Below are 13,058 nucleotides of genomic sequence, written 5' to 3'. Positions count from 1 at the left end.
CGTCGTGTTATGAAAATCTTCCAACCAAATATACCAACTCTTTAGGATTAGCGATACTAGGTGGGCCAAGTGTTGAACAAATATCCTATATTACAGTAGACTTCCTTAATATATTATATATGACACATGTATATGATACATTAAGGAAGTCTATATATACACATGTATATATATATACATATATATTATATATGATTACATATTATATATCTTTATAATATAAACATTAATCGCTTGTATCTTTTTCTGTGGGACGAAGAATGTAATAGTATCGATGTCAGTTTGCTAAAATTACATATCTTTTAGCTCGACTGATGAACTGGCATATTACAATATCCGAGAGATAAAACTTGTAGCTCGCGCTACCTACGCGCGAGTACTTTTCGACTCGAAGTACCATGACGAAGTTCAGTCAATAGACACATTCTCTCCCTCTCTTTCACGCAATATTATTTAACGTTTGACAGCGGTCCGGACGCGCTCACGGGCAGGCCGTTCGCTTCCGTTCATCGCTTTTCGGTCATCGTTACTTGTCGCGTAAAGCGCTGTTAAATCGTTCGTTCCGGACGAACCTATCCACATATAATCGTGTACGGGAATCAGAGAGAATATTGAGAGAGTGCCGGGCAACACACAGGCGCGAGAGTTCACGAGTCCTGTCTTTTACTTTATTTGTCACTTTCATATACTATTCGTGCGTTCACGCCTGCTTGGGATGCGCGACCGGCGCGGTCGGCTCCGAGCGGAAACACGACAGAAGGAAACCGGTGTACATGAGGAAGAGGATGGTAATAGCAATCAGCATGTACATATAGATGTTGAGTTCCGGCTGCCGATATCTGTTTTTGCGTAACCACTCGAGAACGTCCATCTCTTTGTGCATATCACCTGTAATTAAAATCAAACAGCACTGAAGAAAAACGATCCTTAATAATAAGCCGTTTTTTTAAATATGTCTTTTACATTTACGTCGCAAAGTTTCTTACCTCTATAGATACTAGGGAAACGTTTACGAAAATAAACAATTGCGGGAAGCTTGGTAACTCCCCATTTTCTAGCGTATCTGGGATCTGCCATTTTGACAAATGTAATATCCAGATTGTCAGTTTCGTCGTCGATTTCTTCTAGTTTTTCGTTCACCTCCTCGCATTCGTGACTGTCATGTTCATCTAGAAACAATAGATAAACGAGACATTGTCAAATATAATAGCGTCACACAATTTGTATTTTTGTAATTTAGATTTGCTCACAGAAGAAAACTGCGAGAAACTCGTTCTCGTCCAACAATTTGTCTAGCATCTTCCTGTTAACTTCCTCTATTTCATTCTTAATCTCAAACACATCTTGAGAAGTGAGCCATTGTAGGATTTTATCTTCCTGCATGAGATCACCGTCGTATACGAGCGGCATTTTCTTTCGGAAGTACACGAGAGACGGAACATTGAGAATGCCATATTTTTCAGCAGCCTCTGAACTGGAGATCTTAACGAAGTCGATACCGAAAAGATCGGCTTCGCCATCAATTTTCTCTAGTGCTTCCATAATTTCATCACATTCCGGACAATCTTCGTCATCTAGAAAATATATGTATGTGTGTATGTTTCAGTATCAAAATAGCTATCTCACTAGTTTTCCTAGAATTGCGGATTTTTAAGCTGATTTCGGATCTCTATTTTTTCTTCATTAAAAAAAGAAAACAAAGCTTTACAGAAATGAATAGACGATAAAATTATATTTTTAATTTTAAATTTTACTTTGATAAAGTTTTAATTAGTTTCAAATTTTACTTTGGCAGAATTTTAATTATATACATAAATATATAAGGTTGAAAAATGTAAAATTACGATACACAATAACCTTTTTCAATATTTTTGAAAATTGATTCAAGTTCAAAAATCTTTAGTTAAAAAGAAGTTGTGCTTAGTGAGGAATATTCTACATAGAAAGTTTAACATCGCAAGATCGATTATTTGTAACATACAAAAGAAGACGGCTAGGAAAGGAGATTCGTCGAGAAGTCTCTCTAGCATTCTATCGTTGACGGACTCTATCTCATCGGCCAGTTCTCGATTCTCATCGTCAATTAGCCACTCGAGGACGGATTCTTCGTTTTGAAGATCCCCTACGCATGCAACATTTTAAAATTCTTTATCTTTATTCGTTACGCGAACAAGAATATTTAGATATAGTCAAGAATAATAAAGTATATTAGGATATAGGTAGTGGAACCTTCAAAGAGAAGAGGATTGCCGTTTCGGAAATAAACTAGAGCCGGGAACGTCTTGATCGAATATCGTTTTGCCAGCTGCGGATCTTGAATTTTCACCATATGAATCCCAAATACGTCACATTCGTCATCGATTTTTTCCAAGCCTTCCAGAATCTCGTCGCATATATGACAATTTTGCTTGGCTACAAAGATATCGATGTTACATTCATATACTGGAATAAATCACAGTACATCTTGATCTTTGATAGTAATTAACTTACTGAAATAAACCGCTAAGTATTGAGTCTCCTCGACAGACGTTTCTAGCATCATTCGTGTGACCAGTTCAATCCGATCTTCCGTTCTTTGAGTAATCAGCCATTGTAACACTTCTTCTTCCACAGAAAGATCGCCTATAGACAAATAATTGTGAATAAAATCGCTATCGGGGAAGCTAATTGCCAAAACTGCAAACCTTCGAACACGTTCGGTACTTGATTCTCGAAGTAGACTAATACTGGTAAATCAGTCACTCCATAGTCCTCAGCAACTTTGAAATCCTGCAAAAATGAAGGATGTTCTCATGTAGATGAAAAGAATAGCGACAATTAAGAGAAAAATTATTTATGAAATATTTATATTAATTTTATATTCTCAAATATTACATTTTTATATTTTTACTTTTTGATATAAAAAAGTTACTGTTATATCTTTATTTTGTTAAAATATTATTTTTAAAAGTTATACAAACCTAAGTCAAAAGAGATCTTAATTTCTTAAATTTCAAATTAAATTTTTTTGAAGAAACGAAAGGTTATATAAGAAATGTTTATTTTACATTTTTAATTTTTTTATAAAACACAAAACCTTCTTTCTGGTTATGTTATTAATAATAAACCAACTTACTTACTTAATATAAAAAAAATAATAAAATATAAAAAAAAACGAAAAGGTGATTCTGATACATCACTGATGTTTCCACTTACTTGTGTTTTTACAAATTTGATGCCGTGTCTATCACAATCGTCATCAATGTTCTCCAATTCCTCGAGTATCGCCACACATTGCGCGCAATCGTCAGGATCTGAAGAGAGATTCTATTATTATCGAATCTTTATTGCGAATTCGCGGTCTCTAATCTGCTTAATCTAATAATATCTAATCTATTTAAAGTATAGAGAGGCGATACTAGATAACGGAATATTGCACATCGATATCGTTGATGTAAAAGATCTACTCGATACGAGGAAGGAATCTGCTAAATACAAGGCAATTACACGTAATAAAGTGTGAGTAAGACTGCGACAAGAATCGATCATCTACGATCTATACGTGATGTTTGAACTCTCAACGATATTAGAGCATCTGTCTCATCGACGAAATAAGCGAGAGAGAATTTTGCATGCTCATCGGGATCTGTAGGTCACTACTGCTTGGCTGCTTGTGTTCTGTTCTCATATGTCGCATGCTTTGCTCTCGTGCACGTGCACCTGTGTAACTGTGTAATTGTACATAGACTATAGAGAATATATCAGAGAGAAAGAAAGAAAAAGAAAGAGAGAGCGGAATACATCGTTTCTTTGGAGAAAGCATCCTACAAATGTTTGGCCTGGAAAGTGGCGGTTCTACGTCCACAATTGTTTTTATTAGCTATAAAATAAATATAATTTGGAAAACACTGATGGGGTTAAAAAGAGAGAATCGAAGTACATTCCGGTATTATAATTAAACATATAAAAGATTTATATATTTTTTTTAAATATTCTGTCAGCAAATTTAAGGTATACAAATGTGTCCATCATCAGTGTTCTTTTATATTTTTATCTTTTCTACGAAAAAAGCGCATGCACTACGCTGGCACGCATTATTTCTTAAAACTTTTCCGGATTCCGGCAAAGTTCGCGTATATTGCGTACCGATAAATCGCACGTGATTGTACACGGAGAAAAAAGTTTGCCTGCTCAGTAAATTTTATACGAATATCATCAATTATTATACGGAAAGCAAAAGGATTTAATGTTAAACACTAATGTAAAGAATGCTAACGGAGTTTGATTACAATGATAAAATTTGTTATCTATTAAAAACAGTAAACTATGTTTTCTTTGATGGCAAATTTATGTTTTTACAAACAAATTTACCGATGAGATAAGTTTCATTGTAATATCAACTAATCAAATAACAAAATATGCTTTTACACACTTCCAACGGTTGATTTTTTTCTCCGTGCGTGTTTGTGCATGTGCTGGGATTACATCTCGGTTATCTATGATCGAGATAACTGAAATATAAACTATAAATCACAGAAAAGTAGAAAAAGGAGAAATAAAGAGACAGAGAGAGGAAGAGATAAAGAAGAGAGAAAGAGAGATGTAGACAGCAAGGAAGCTCAGGGCATCGATAAATTTTGATCTTGCTTTGATCGGTTGTACCATCGTGGTGTTCGACTGCCTCTGCATGTTCCACGGTCCTGTGCTCCCTCTGGCGCATCTGCTTGCGGTACGTTTTTGATTGGCACACGTCGCAAAGCGTTCTGTTCCCTACGGCATCAGTACACAAAGTGTACAGCATCGGAGCGAAAGTCGACAGCGTTAGATACGTAACAGAAAGAATAAGGAGAGAGACCGAGACGAGTAATCCATTTGTTAGAGAGTTAGTATCTCGTCATTACAGTCATAATTATACAAAGATTAATTATTGTAAAAATTAATTTAATAAGGATTGTGAAATGGGAAGGAGGAAAAAATCACAAGTTCAGGAAGAAGTATCGCGAAATCAAGAAGTATCCCTTTAACATTCCGCAAAGTCGCTCTTTTACGGAAATCTCCCTGATGAAATGCAGTTTTTTGTCCAATCTCGCTGTTTAAAGGGAACAGATATAAGTGTGAAACAAACTGGCGCTGTCGCTATCAAAAAAATGTCCGTCAACACGATAATTAAATATTAATTAATAACATAATGAAAATAAACTAAATAAAAAGAGAAAATAGAGCGCGTGAAGCTATTAACGATAAACTTTTGGATAATTTATCACGAAGTTATTCTCGAGGCATTCAGGAACTTACAGAAGTATACGGCTAAAGATTCCGATTCTCGTATCAAATTTAATAGGGCCTCGCCTTCCATAGCTTCGATCGCCTCACCCGATGGGTCCTTTTGCGTCATCAACCATTGCAAAATCTGCTCCTCGTCGTACAGATCCCCTATTAAATTAACCTTTTCAATTTTTATCTATCTCACTGGTAGAAAATTCGTGTAGTCCGTTTTGTACCTGCATATATAACTGGTTCCTTCGATCCCATCTTGAAGAATAGTATGGCGGGTAACGCGAAAACACCATATTGCTTAGCTAATTGTTTGTCATCGATTTTGACAAATTTAATACCGGCGCTGTCGGCTTCGTCGTCGATATGTTCGATTTCCGCCAATACTCGGCCGCACTGTTTGCAGTCGTTGCTGTCTAAACAAACGCGCGACATATTAGAAATGATAAACGTAAACATAATTGTTCTTATTACATTATATTATATTGATTATACATTGACACTCACAAAAAAATACAGCTAAATAATCTGTCGTTTGTCGGACTTTCTGAAACATCTTTTTGTTGATACGTTCTATGTGATCGGTGAGTTCCATATTTTCTGGGTTGGTCAACCAGTCGAGGATCTCTTCCTCGTCGTCGATGTCACCATCATAATTGATGTTCTTACCCTTGCGGAAGTAAGTGATGCCGGGTGGATTTCGAAAACCGTATTTCTTCGCCATTAGCCGATCCTTCATCCTGACAATCTTTATTCCGTATTCCGCTGCCTCATCGTCAATCAATTCGATATGCCTAAGCACCCTGGGACTCTCTGGATCTTCCTCTTTGTCTAAATATTTTTCGTTACGTAACATATAAAATCCTACGTATGTGATTATAGTATCTCCTACTATTCTGATTACAATATAAAATTTTTTTCAAATATTTGATTGAGTGCATAATGACTGAAAATCAATTATTTAATTTTAAAAACTGATTTTCTTGAAAATAAAGCGTGATATAAGAAAAATTTAATATACGCGTTTTGGACTCATCCTTTCGCATAAAATTATCGAAAATAGATCATAAATTATATAAGAAAATAATTGATTATACATATTAATCCATAACGTATTTAACAATAGATATCTAACAACAGATATATTCATAATACGATGTTAAGTGTATAATATTTAAAACTTTAAAATAAAAAAGATAAAAGAAATAAAAAAACGAGCTGAGTTTTTTTATCGGTTATTTTCGTGTAAAATACGTTGATTCGAAATTGTTCCTTACAAAATATGACAGCGAGAAATTCTTTTGTTTCGATGTATTTGAAGAGAGTCTCACGGTCGATTTCTTCAATGCTCTCATCAGTTTTCTGTTTCACCATCCATTCGAGTACTTCGGTCTCGTCGAGAAGATTACCTAAATGTTATACATGGCCCAGTTGATAATACGACAATTACTTGTCTAATATTTTGCTAGTCAGAGTTGAATTAATGCTGAAACAAATAGTATCTTCTTCGAAATTTGGAAAAAGATCTTTAAAATTATGAGCTATTTAGGTATTCTCTCCAACACTATTAAGAAATATACATATATATAAAGTTCTTTATAAATTATTTAAAACTACAACTTTTATTACACAGATGTGTACGAAATGTTTTATAAAATGCGGACATAAGTTCTGGATTTTTGATTTAGCATTAATATTGAGAAGATATTTTTGAAAAAAACATTTATCTTATTTGATTTTGTTTCGTGTTTTATTTTAGTGTTTTTTTCGTTATATACTAAGCTAGCATAATTAATTTTAATTGATATTCTATACCTCACATTTTATTCATTATGTGTTAGTTATTTAATAATCTTAACTTTAATATTTTTTAAATTGTTTTCTTGACAAGGACAATATATAGTAAAAAATCTTTAATATAGTTTTATGATTGTATTTAAAATAATAATGACTAATATTATTCAACATAAAGTATTATTAAATACATATTTTTGGTAAAATATCTATGCGCAAAATTATATTGAAGCCCAAGATAGTTATTCTTTTTTTAAGAATTTTCCTGAGAACAGATTTTTGTGACAATATTACGCTAGCTTAGCTATAAAAATAATAGGTATTTAGAACTATCATAATAATTTATTTTATTAAAAAATAATATGTCGATGAAGCGATAGTTTTATTCATACTGACGCTGTTCTGGAATGGCTATTCATTTCAATTTTTCATAAACTGTTTTATTATGAAAATATAAAGATTTTTATAATGACGAAGTTTTATATCTTTGTAATGTGATTTTATCACTATATATAAAATTAAAAAAGATTGCAAGTACACTTAATTTGTTAAAGATTGTTTAAGGACAGTAATTTTTAACAAATTAAGCTAAAAATTTTGAACTTGTTTAGAGGTTGTATGAACAAATGATTATTAAAATTGATTAAAATGAGTATTAAAAATTAAGCTTTATTTTTATAAGTATATTTAATAAAAATAAAAATTTTATTTTTTAAACATTAATTTTACCGTATATAAAGATAAATAATTTATCTCTATACTTTCTATGATTTTTCTGCATTAATTCATATATAATCTACATAATTTTAATGTAGATTTTTATGAATCAAGCAATCAGGAAATTATATGATAAATTCGAAATTTTTGACAAAACATTATTGTATCGTGCGGTCGTGTAAGCGTATGTACAATAATGGAATATGTATCATTATTAGAGCGATGGTGGATAAAGCAAAGACAAAGGATATTAGGAAATGTATTTATTATTATCGTATAATATCGACTTTTATTATCGTACATGCTGCTCTTATGCGAATAGTACGGATTTATTGTCTCGCACGCAACGTTCACGAGCAATAATTCATGACGTCTGATAATCGTGATCACAGATATTGCGACAAAAAGTTTCATTCGTTAATGACGCGACGAATTTTTCTAAAGTACCTAAAATGATCGACCGTACACTCTTAGATCGCGACACAGTATTATTACGCGAATCCCGCCTGTAACTTGACAATTTTGACAGTGATGACGTATTTGTATTTTGCGCAGAGCGGACACTGAGCGAGAAAATGGCGAATACTTAAGAGAAAGTATTTTAATTACAAATAAATAAATAAATACATAAATAAATAAATAAATAAATAGATGCTTTTATTATAGTGTTTTTTGCGCGATTCTTCGAAAGGCTATTCTTTGTTTTGTAGTAGTTTATACAATCAGTATGAACCTAATAAGCTAGATAAACATTAGAAATTTTGGAAGTAACAAGACACCCGTGTCGAATCTCAACATATCGCAAAGAGAGAGCAGAAATATTTATGCCGGGATTAAAAGTAACGTTTTAGATTTAAAAAAAAACAATACATATAATTATATTTATAATTTGTAAGATTTTCTTTTCTTTTCTTGTATCATTTTAATCCCGAACATCCATAAATTCCAAAATTTCAATGGTGAGATTGCAATATACATGATTTCAATAAATGTTACGATGCCAAATATTTTGAAACTGGAAATTTTTTTGATTGACATCGTCGTAATAATAATATTCCTGATTTATTCCCGCTTTAGAACAGAAGACTGACATAAACACACTGTAGGAACTCCATGTATTATTAAGAAATCTCGTTATAAATTAAATTATAGGCAAGACATTTGTTCATAGCTTCGCGCTAACTGAGCCTCAGCCATTTCATTCTTGAGATCTCTTTAGTCTTATAAATATAATGTTGAAGAGGGAAGTTAGCTCGAGGATCAGTAGGTTTTTATTGGGATAGAAGAGAAAGCATACAGAGATCGATAAAACGGAGGCTCTAGAATGAAAGGGTTTAGTTACAAACGATTAATCTCTCTCACGTTAAATTATACGCTAGAGCGTGTACCGCGCAAAATCTAGGTAGAACAGTATCGATAGTCTCGGCAACAGCGACTGTTCACACTTTCTTTTCTCTATGCTATAAAGTCCTACCCATTACTGCGTACGAATGTTGTCGTTGAAATGCAATAAATCAGCGGTATCGCTCTTCGTGACGTTAACGGGTTAAACGAGCAAAACAAAATCGATAAATATTCAGCGTTAAACGACGGTCGGATGTTAAGGATCGAGATTCTACATAAGAAATGCATACGTTGCGAGAATAATTCTATTTATATCGTGACCATCGGCAGGCACCGAACTGATATACTTTCTATCGAAAATTACTCCCCTCGAATATCTTTAGTATCGTATATGCACAGCCGATGCGAATTATTTCTCTATAATGTCCTTTTATCGATCGTAGGATGCGTTTACATCTAGGCTCCTTACATACGTAATATTAACAGAAACATTAAAATCGCTCGCGGATTTATTTTTTTTTACGCATGACACACGGATGAACATATCGAGAAGAAAGATGACGACATCGTTGATGAAAATGACAGTGTATTGTGATACTGATGACGATAACGCTGACGGTGATAACACAGTAATGATGAGAAGTGAATTCGACGGCGAACACAATGATGGGACAATATTGTTGATAATCGATAAACGATGACAATAATGTGTTAAATAGCAACGAGACGTTTCGTTCCTTTAAGAGACATGAAATCTTTACTCGCTCAGCGGCGAAATTTATGTTCGAGCTGTTAGCATATAATAACATAGAGCACCTGACTTCTTCCGTCATTGCGCGGATTTTCCGTCGCGCGAATTTTTCCTTCATTCGACCATCGTCCTGCGAGTCCTCTTTCTTCATTTCCTAATCGCCGTTCACAGCTCGACCTCGCGCGTCCAGACGTCGATGTACGTGTCGGCCATTTAGACCTTCATGAGGTACGGTATTCCAGCCACAACTGCAACAACCGACAACCCCGACTCTCAGTGAGAGGACAGAAAAATCATTCTCACGATCACGATCCTTCGCGCCTTTACGTATTAAATATGCTGTCGTCTGTCCTCTTCAATGACGATGTATGTTCGAGGGGTCGCGTGGTCCGAATTCAAAGCAGATATTTTGAATCGACCAATGCATATCACATAGGAAATTGTATATTTACGCGGGATGGGAGTTTTACAAACGTTAGGAGCTAGGCTGCTTTACGAATTTCTTTTCTAAGCGTATCGCCGAGACGAGAAGATTGTCCAAAAAACATTTTATATTGGCAATAACTCATAAATATAAAATAAAATCGCTAATCGTTAAGGCGAGAAAACGGTTTCTTGTAATTCGTGAATAATCTTAGCTCCACCGTCGGCTCGCTGAATTATTACACGATAAGAGATTACGCTTTACGAATGATCGACCGAATCATTGATCATTTCGAATAAATAGCCCGATAAGTTAATGAATCGGTCGGCGCGATCAACGAATCGGTGCTCGTTATTCTGACGACTCGAGGACTCGGAGAATCCAGCCGGTGCCGGTGCCAGAGCCGCGTGGAAGTCACGTGTCGATTGTCGAATCTTCGATCGTCTTGTTCGTCCGGAAGTTGTGCGTCGTTGACGCTCTTCATGGACCGCGCGAGACCCGCGAGGTACCTGCATCCGAGATACGAGGACGAAAAGTCAGGTGACCGTGATCTTATTTCCGCTGTAGCAAACCTTCTCGCGCTCCGGGTGGCTCGGCCTCAAAAAATCTATTATCTTCGAGCTCACTATTTCCTTTTCGGTCTGTTATGCTAAGCATTTATCGCGTTCATCGCTCGCTAACTTTTCCCAAAAGAAGGCAACACGTTAAATCGCTATACCCACAGCAGACGATCTATCATTGATCACTTTTTTTTTTCAATTTGAGTTCAATTAATAAATTTTTTTTAATTTGAGTTTAATTAATTAATTTTTTTTTATTAATCTATTATATTATATTATATTATTGCATGTTTGCTGTCCGATTTGGTTTTCGTTCCAAAGAAATTGGTGCGGTTGTCATGTCGATGAAAATCTGTTTTCCTCGGTGGACGTTTACTTTTAATTTGCCAAAGTGGTTGATGGACCGTACGTGTGGGCAGCCATTTAACTTTGCAGCTAGTTGAAATATATATTTACCGCTTCCGAAAAATCCCCTTTTGGCCTTGGACTTGGATTCCTTTGCGTCGCTGTCGACTTTCGATGATATCGTTGCTGATTTTTTGCTGTCCTTGGCCGTGAGCTTATTTATCGGCTTCAAAGCCGGCAGTAGTGGCTTATCCGTTCTGCCGGTACCTTGAAATTTGCTCTTGTCCTTGATATTTGGGCTGATTTTGGTGACCTTGGCGACCTTGGTGCCGTGGGCGAGCTTGGTGGGACAGCACTGGTAGGGCTCATAGGAGGGAATCTTGGGTTTCGCGCTTTTACCTCCCATCCCGATGTAGAAACAGCCGTCGCCTGCAGTAAGCAAATATACAACGAGTCAGATACAAAGAGAATGAGAGAGATTTGTAAGAATTGGCTAGCCTATGACTGATTGGTCTCATCGCACAAGTCAATCTGGATCAAATGATAAATATTAATGGAGCATGGATAAGAGTGATCGAAGTGAATATAAGGGAACCAAGAATGACAAAAAAAAGAAGGAAAAGAAAGAAAGAAATGAACGAGACATTGGAAACAAGAACAAAGAAGAAAGAGAGAATTGAGGAAAAACCAAAATATATTGACTCGTGCGATCTCGACGTTGTTGCTAGCGCATAGAGAACGTTCCACTGCAATCCCAATTGCTTAGCAAAAGCCAAACGTGCATGTTTTTAATAGACAATGTTTTAATAGAGAATTCTCGCGGCGAGTCGACGACTCTTTCTAGGTAGCCGTTAAAACGTGAACCAGCCTCCTTTTCGTGGCTTCTATATACGTTTGATAACGTTTATTATTTATCTAATTCCGAGCATGAGATGCATATGTTCGTAACGAGAAGAAATGTTGAAACATGCTACAATACTTTGCAATATATCGCATTAATCCGGAAATGTTTATAAATATTATTTTTTGAACGGAGATTAGTCCGATTTCTTTCGACTCGTAATTCGCTGCAGACGACAGCTGTCAACAGAAACCATCGGCTCGCTTCGGAGAAGCTCGTATTTCAATTGGTAAAAATAAGAAAGACTGGAGCTACGCACCGTAAACTTCTTGGTATTTAAATTTCTTTTTATAAAAGAAAACCGAACGTGAACATCTCTATGTGAATATAAAATATGGTATAACTATCAAATTAATATGGGTCATTATTACTCAAAAGTACAGAAAGATTTTATCAGAATTTGTTACAAACTAAAATAATTCATGACAATGACCTGGTTGCGTAGCTCCGTCAAAGAAGGATTGTTATAAGGCGGGCATGCATTATGTGAGAAAGTTCAAGAACTTTGAGGAAACTCTGACGACCGAATGGGAAAGAATCCAGGCACATGGATGCACTTTGCTAGTGTGAGTAGAAAAAATATGGTAACAATAGGTTCATGCAGGTATGGTCCTACACCGCCCAGCTCTATCATGAATGGTGAGTGAACAGCCAAGTTTCATCTAAATTACGTTATTATAGTCAATACCAATCCATCTATTGGTATACATTTCTCTACTGCTTTTAGGATATCATTGTATAGTTTCTGTCTTTCGCGCAACACAAAGCCCGTCACACTTCGATCTCACGTGAGCTCCTCTTCGGCCTCCTGGGTTGTTGTTGGACCTTTACCTTTGTCCAGGATTTTCTTCAGAGCTTTGTTTAATTCTTTATTATCATCTTTGTTATCTTCGTCGTTGTCATCATCATTATCATCATCATCATCGTCATCATCATCATCATCATCATCATCATCATCATCATCATCAT

General features: G+C 35.2%; 1 protein-coding gene across 3 annotated transcripts in view; it reads right to left on the bottom strand.

Annotated features, from left to right (window-relative positions):
- Positions 1-6: 6 nt before the first annotated feature.
- The window catches only part of LOC112461746, a 32,675-nt gene continuing 19,623 nt past the window's right edge, over positions 7-13,058 (bottom strand). The window contains exons 16-28 of one of the 3 annotated variants that reach the window (XM_025027115.1): positions 6,531-6,662; positions 5,761-6,084; positions 5,481-5,669; positions 5,275-5,412; positions 4,642-4,749; positions 3,196-3,293; positions 2,685-2,769; positions 2,491-2,622; positions 2,230-2,412; positions 1,982-2,122; positions 1,251-1,574; positions 987-1,169; positions 7-888 (exon numbers count right to left, since the gene is read on the bottom strand). In XM_025027115.1, coding sequence (XP_024882883.1) covers positions 701-888; positions 987-1,169; positions 1,251-1,574; positions 1,982-2,122; positions 2,230-2,412; positions 2,491-2,622; positions 2,685-2,769; positions 3,196-3,293; positions 4,642-4,749; positions 5,275-5,412; positions 5,481-5,669; positions 5,761-6,084; positions 6,531-6,662 — 2,225 coding nt within the window. In that variant the 3' untranslated portion in view covers positions 7-700. The remainder of the gene's footprint in view (positions 889-986; positions 1,170-1,250; positions 1,575-1,981; positions 2,123-2,229; positions 2,413-2,490; positions 2,623-2,684; positions 2,770-3,195; positions 3,294-4,641; positions 4,750-5,274; positions 5,413-5,480; positions 5,670-5,760; positions 6,085-6,530; positions 6,663-13,058) is intronic. The other 2 variants (XM_025027116.1, XM_025027117.1) reach the window with 2 other exon arrangements.

This window comes from Temnothorax curvispinosus, unplaced genomic scaffold (genome assembly GCF_003070985.1).
Source record: "Temnothorax curvispinosus isolate PA1 unplaced genomic scaffold, ASM307098v1 QBEX01011708.1, whole genome shotgun sequence".
Classification (NCBI taxonomy): domain Eukaryota; kingdom Metazoa; phylum Arthropoda; class Insecta; order Hymenoptera; family Formicidae; genus Temnothorax; species Temnothorax curvispinosus.
The sequence above is the reverse complement of the archived record's forward strand: the minus strand, read 5'-3'. Positions and strand labels throughout refer to the sequence as shown.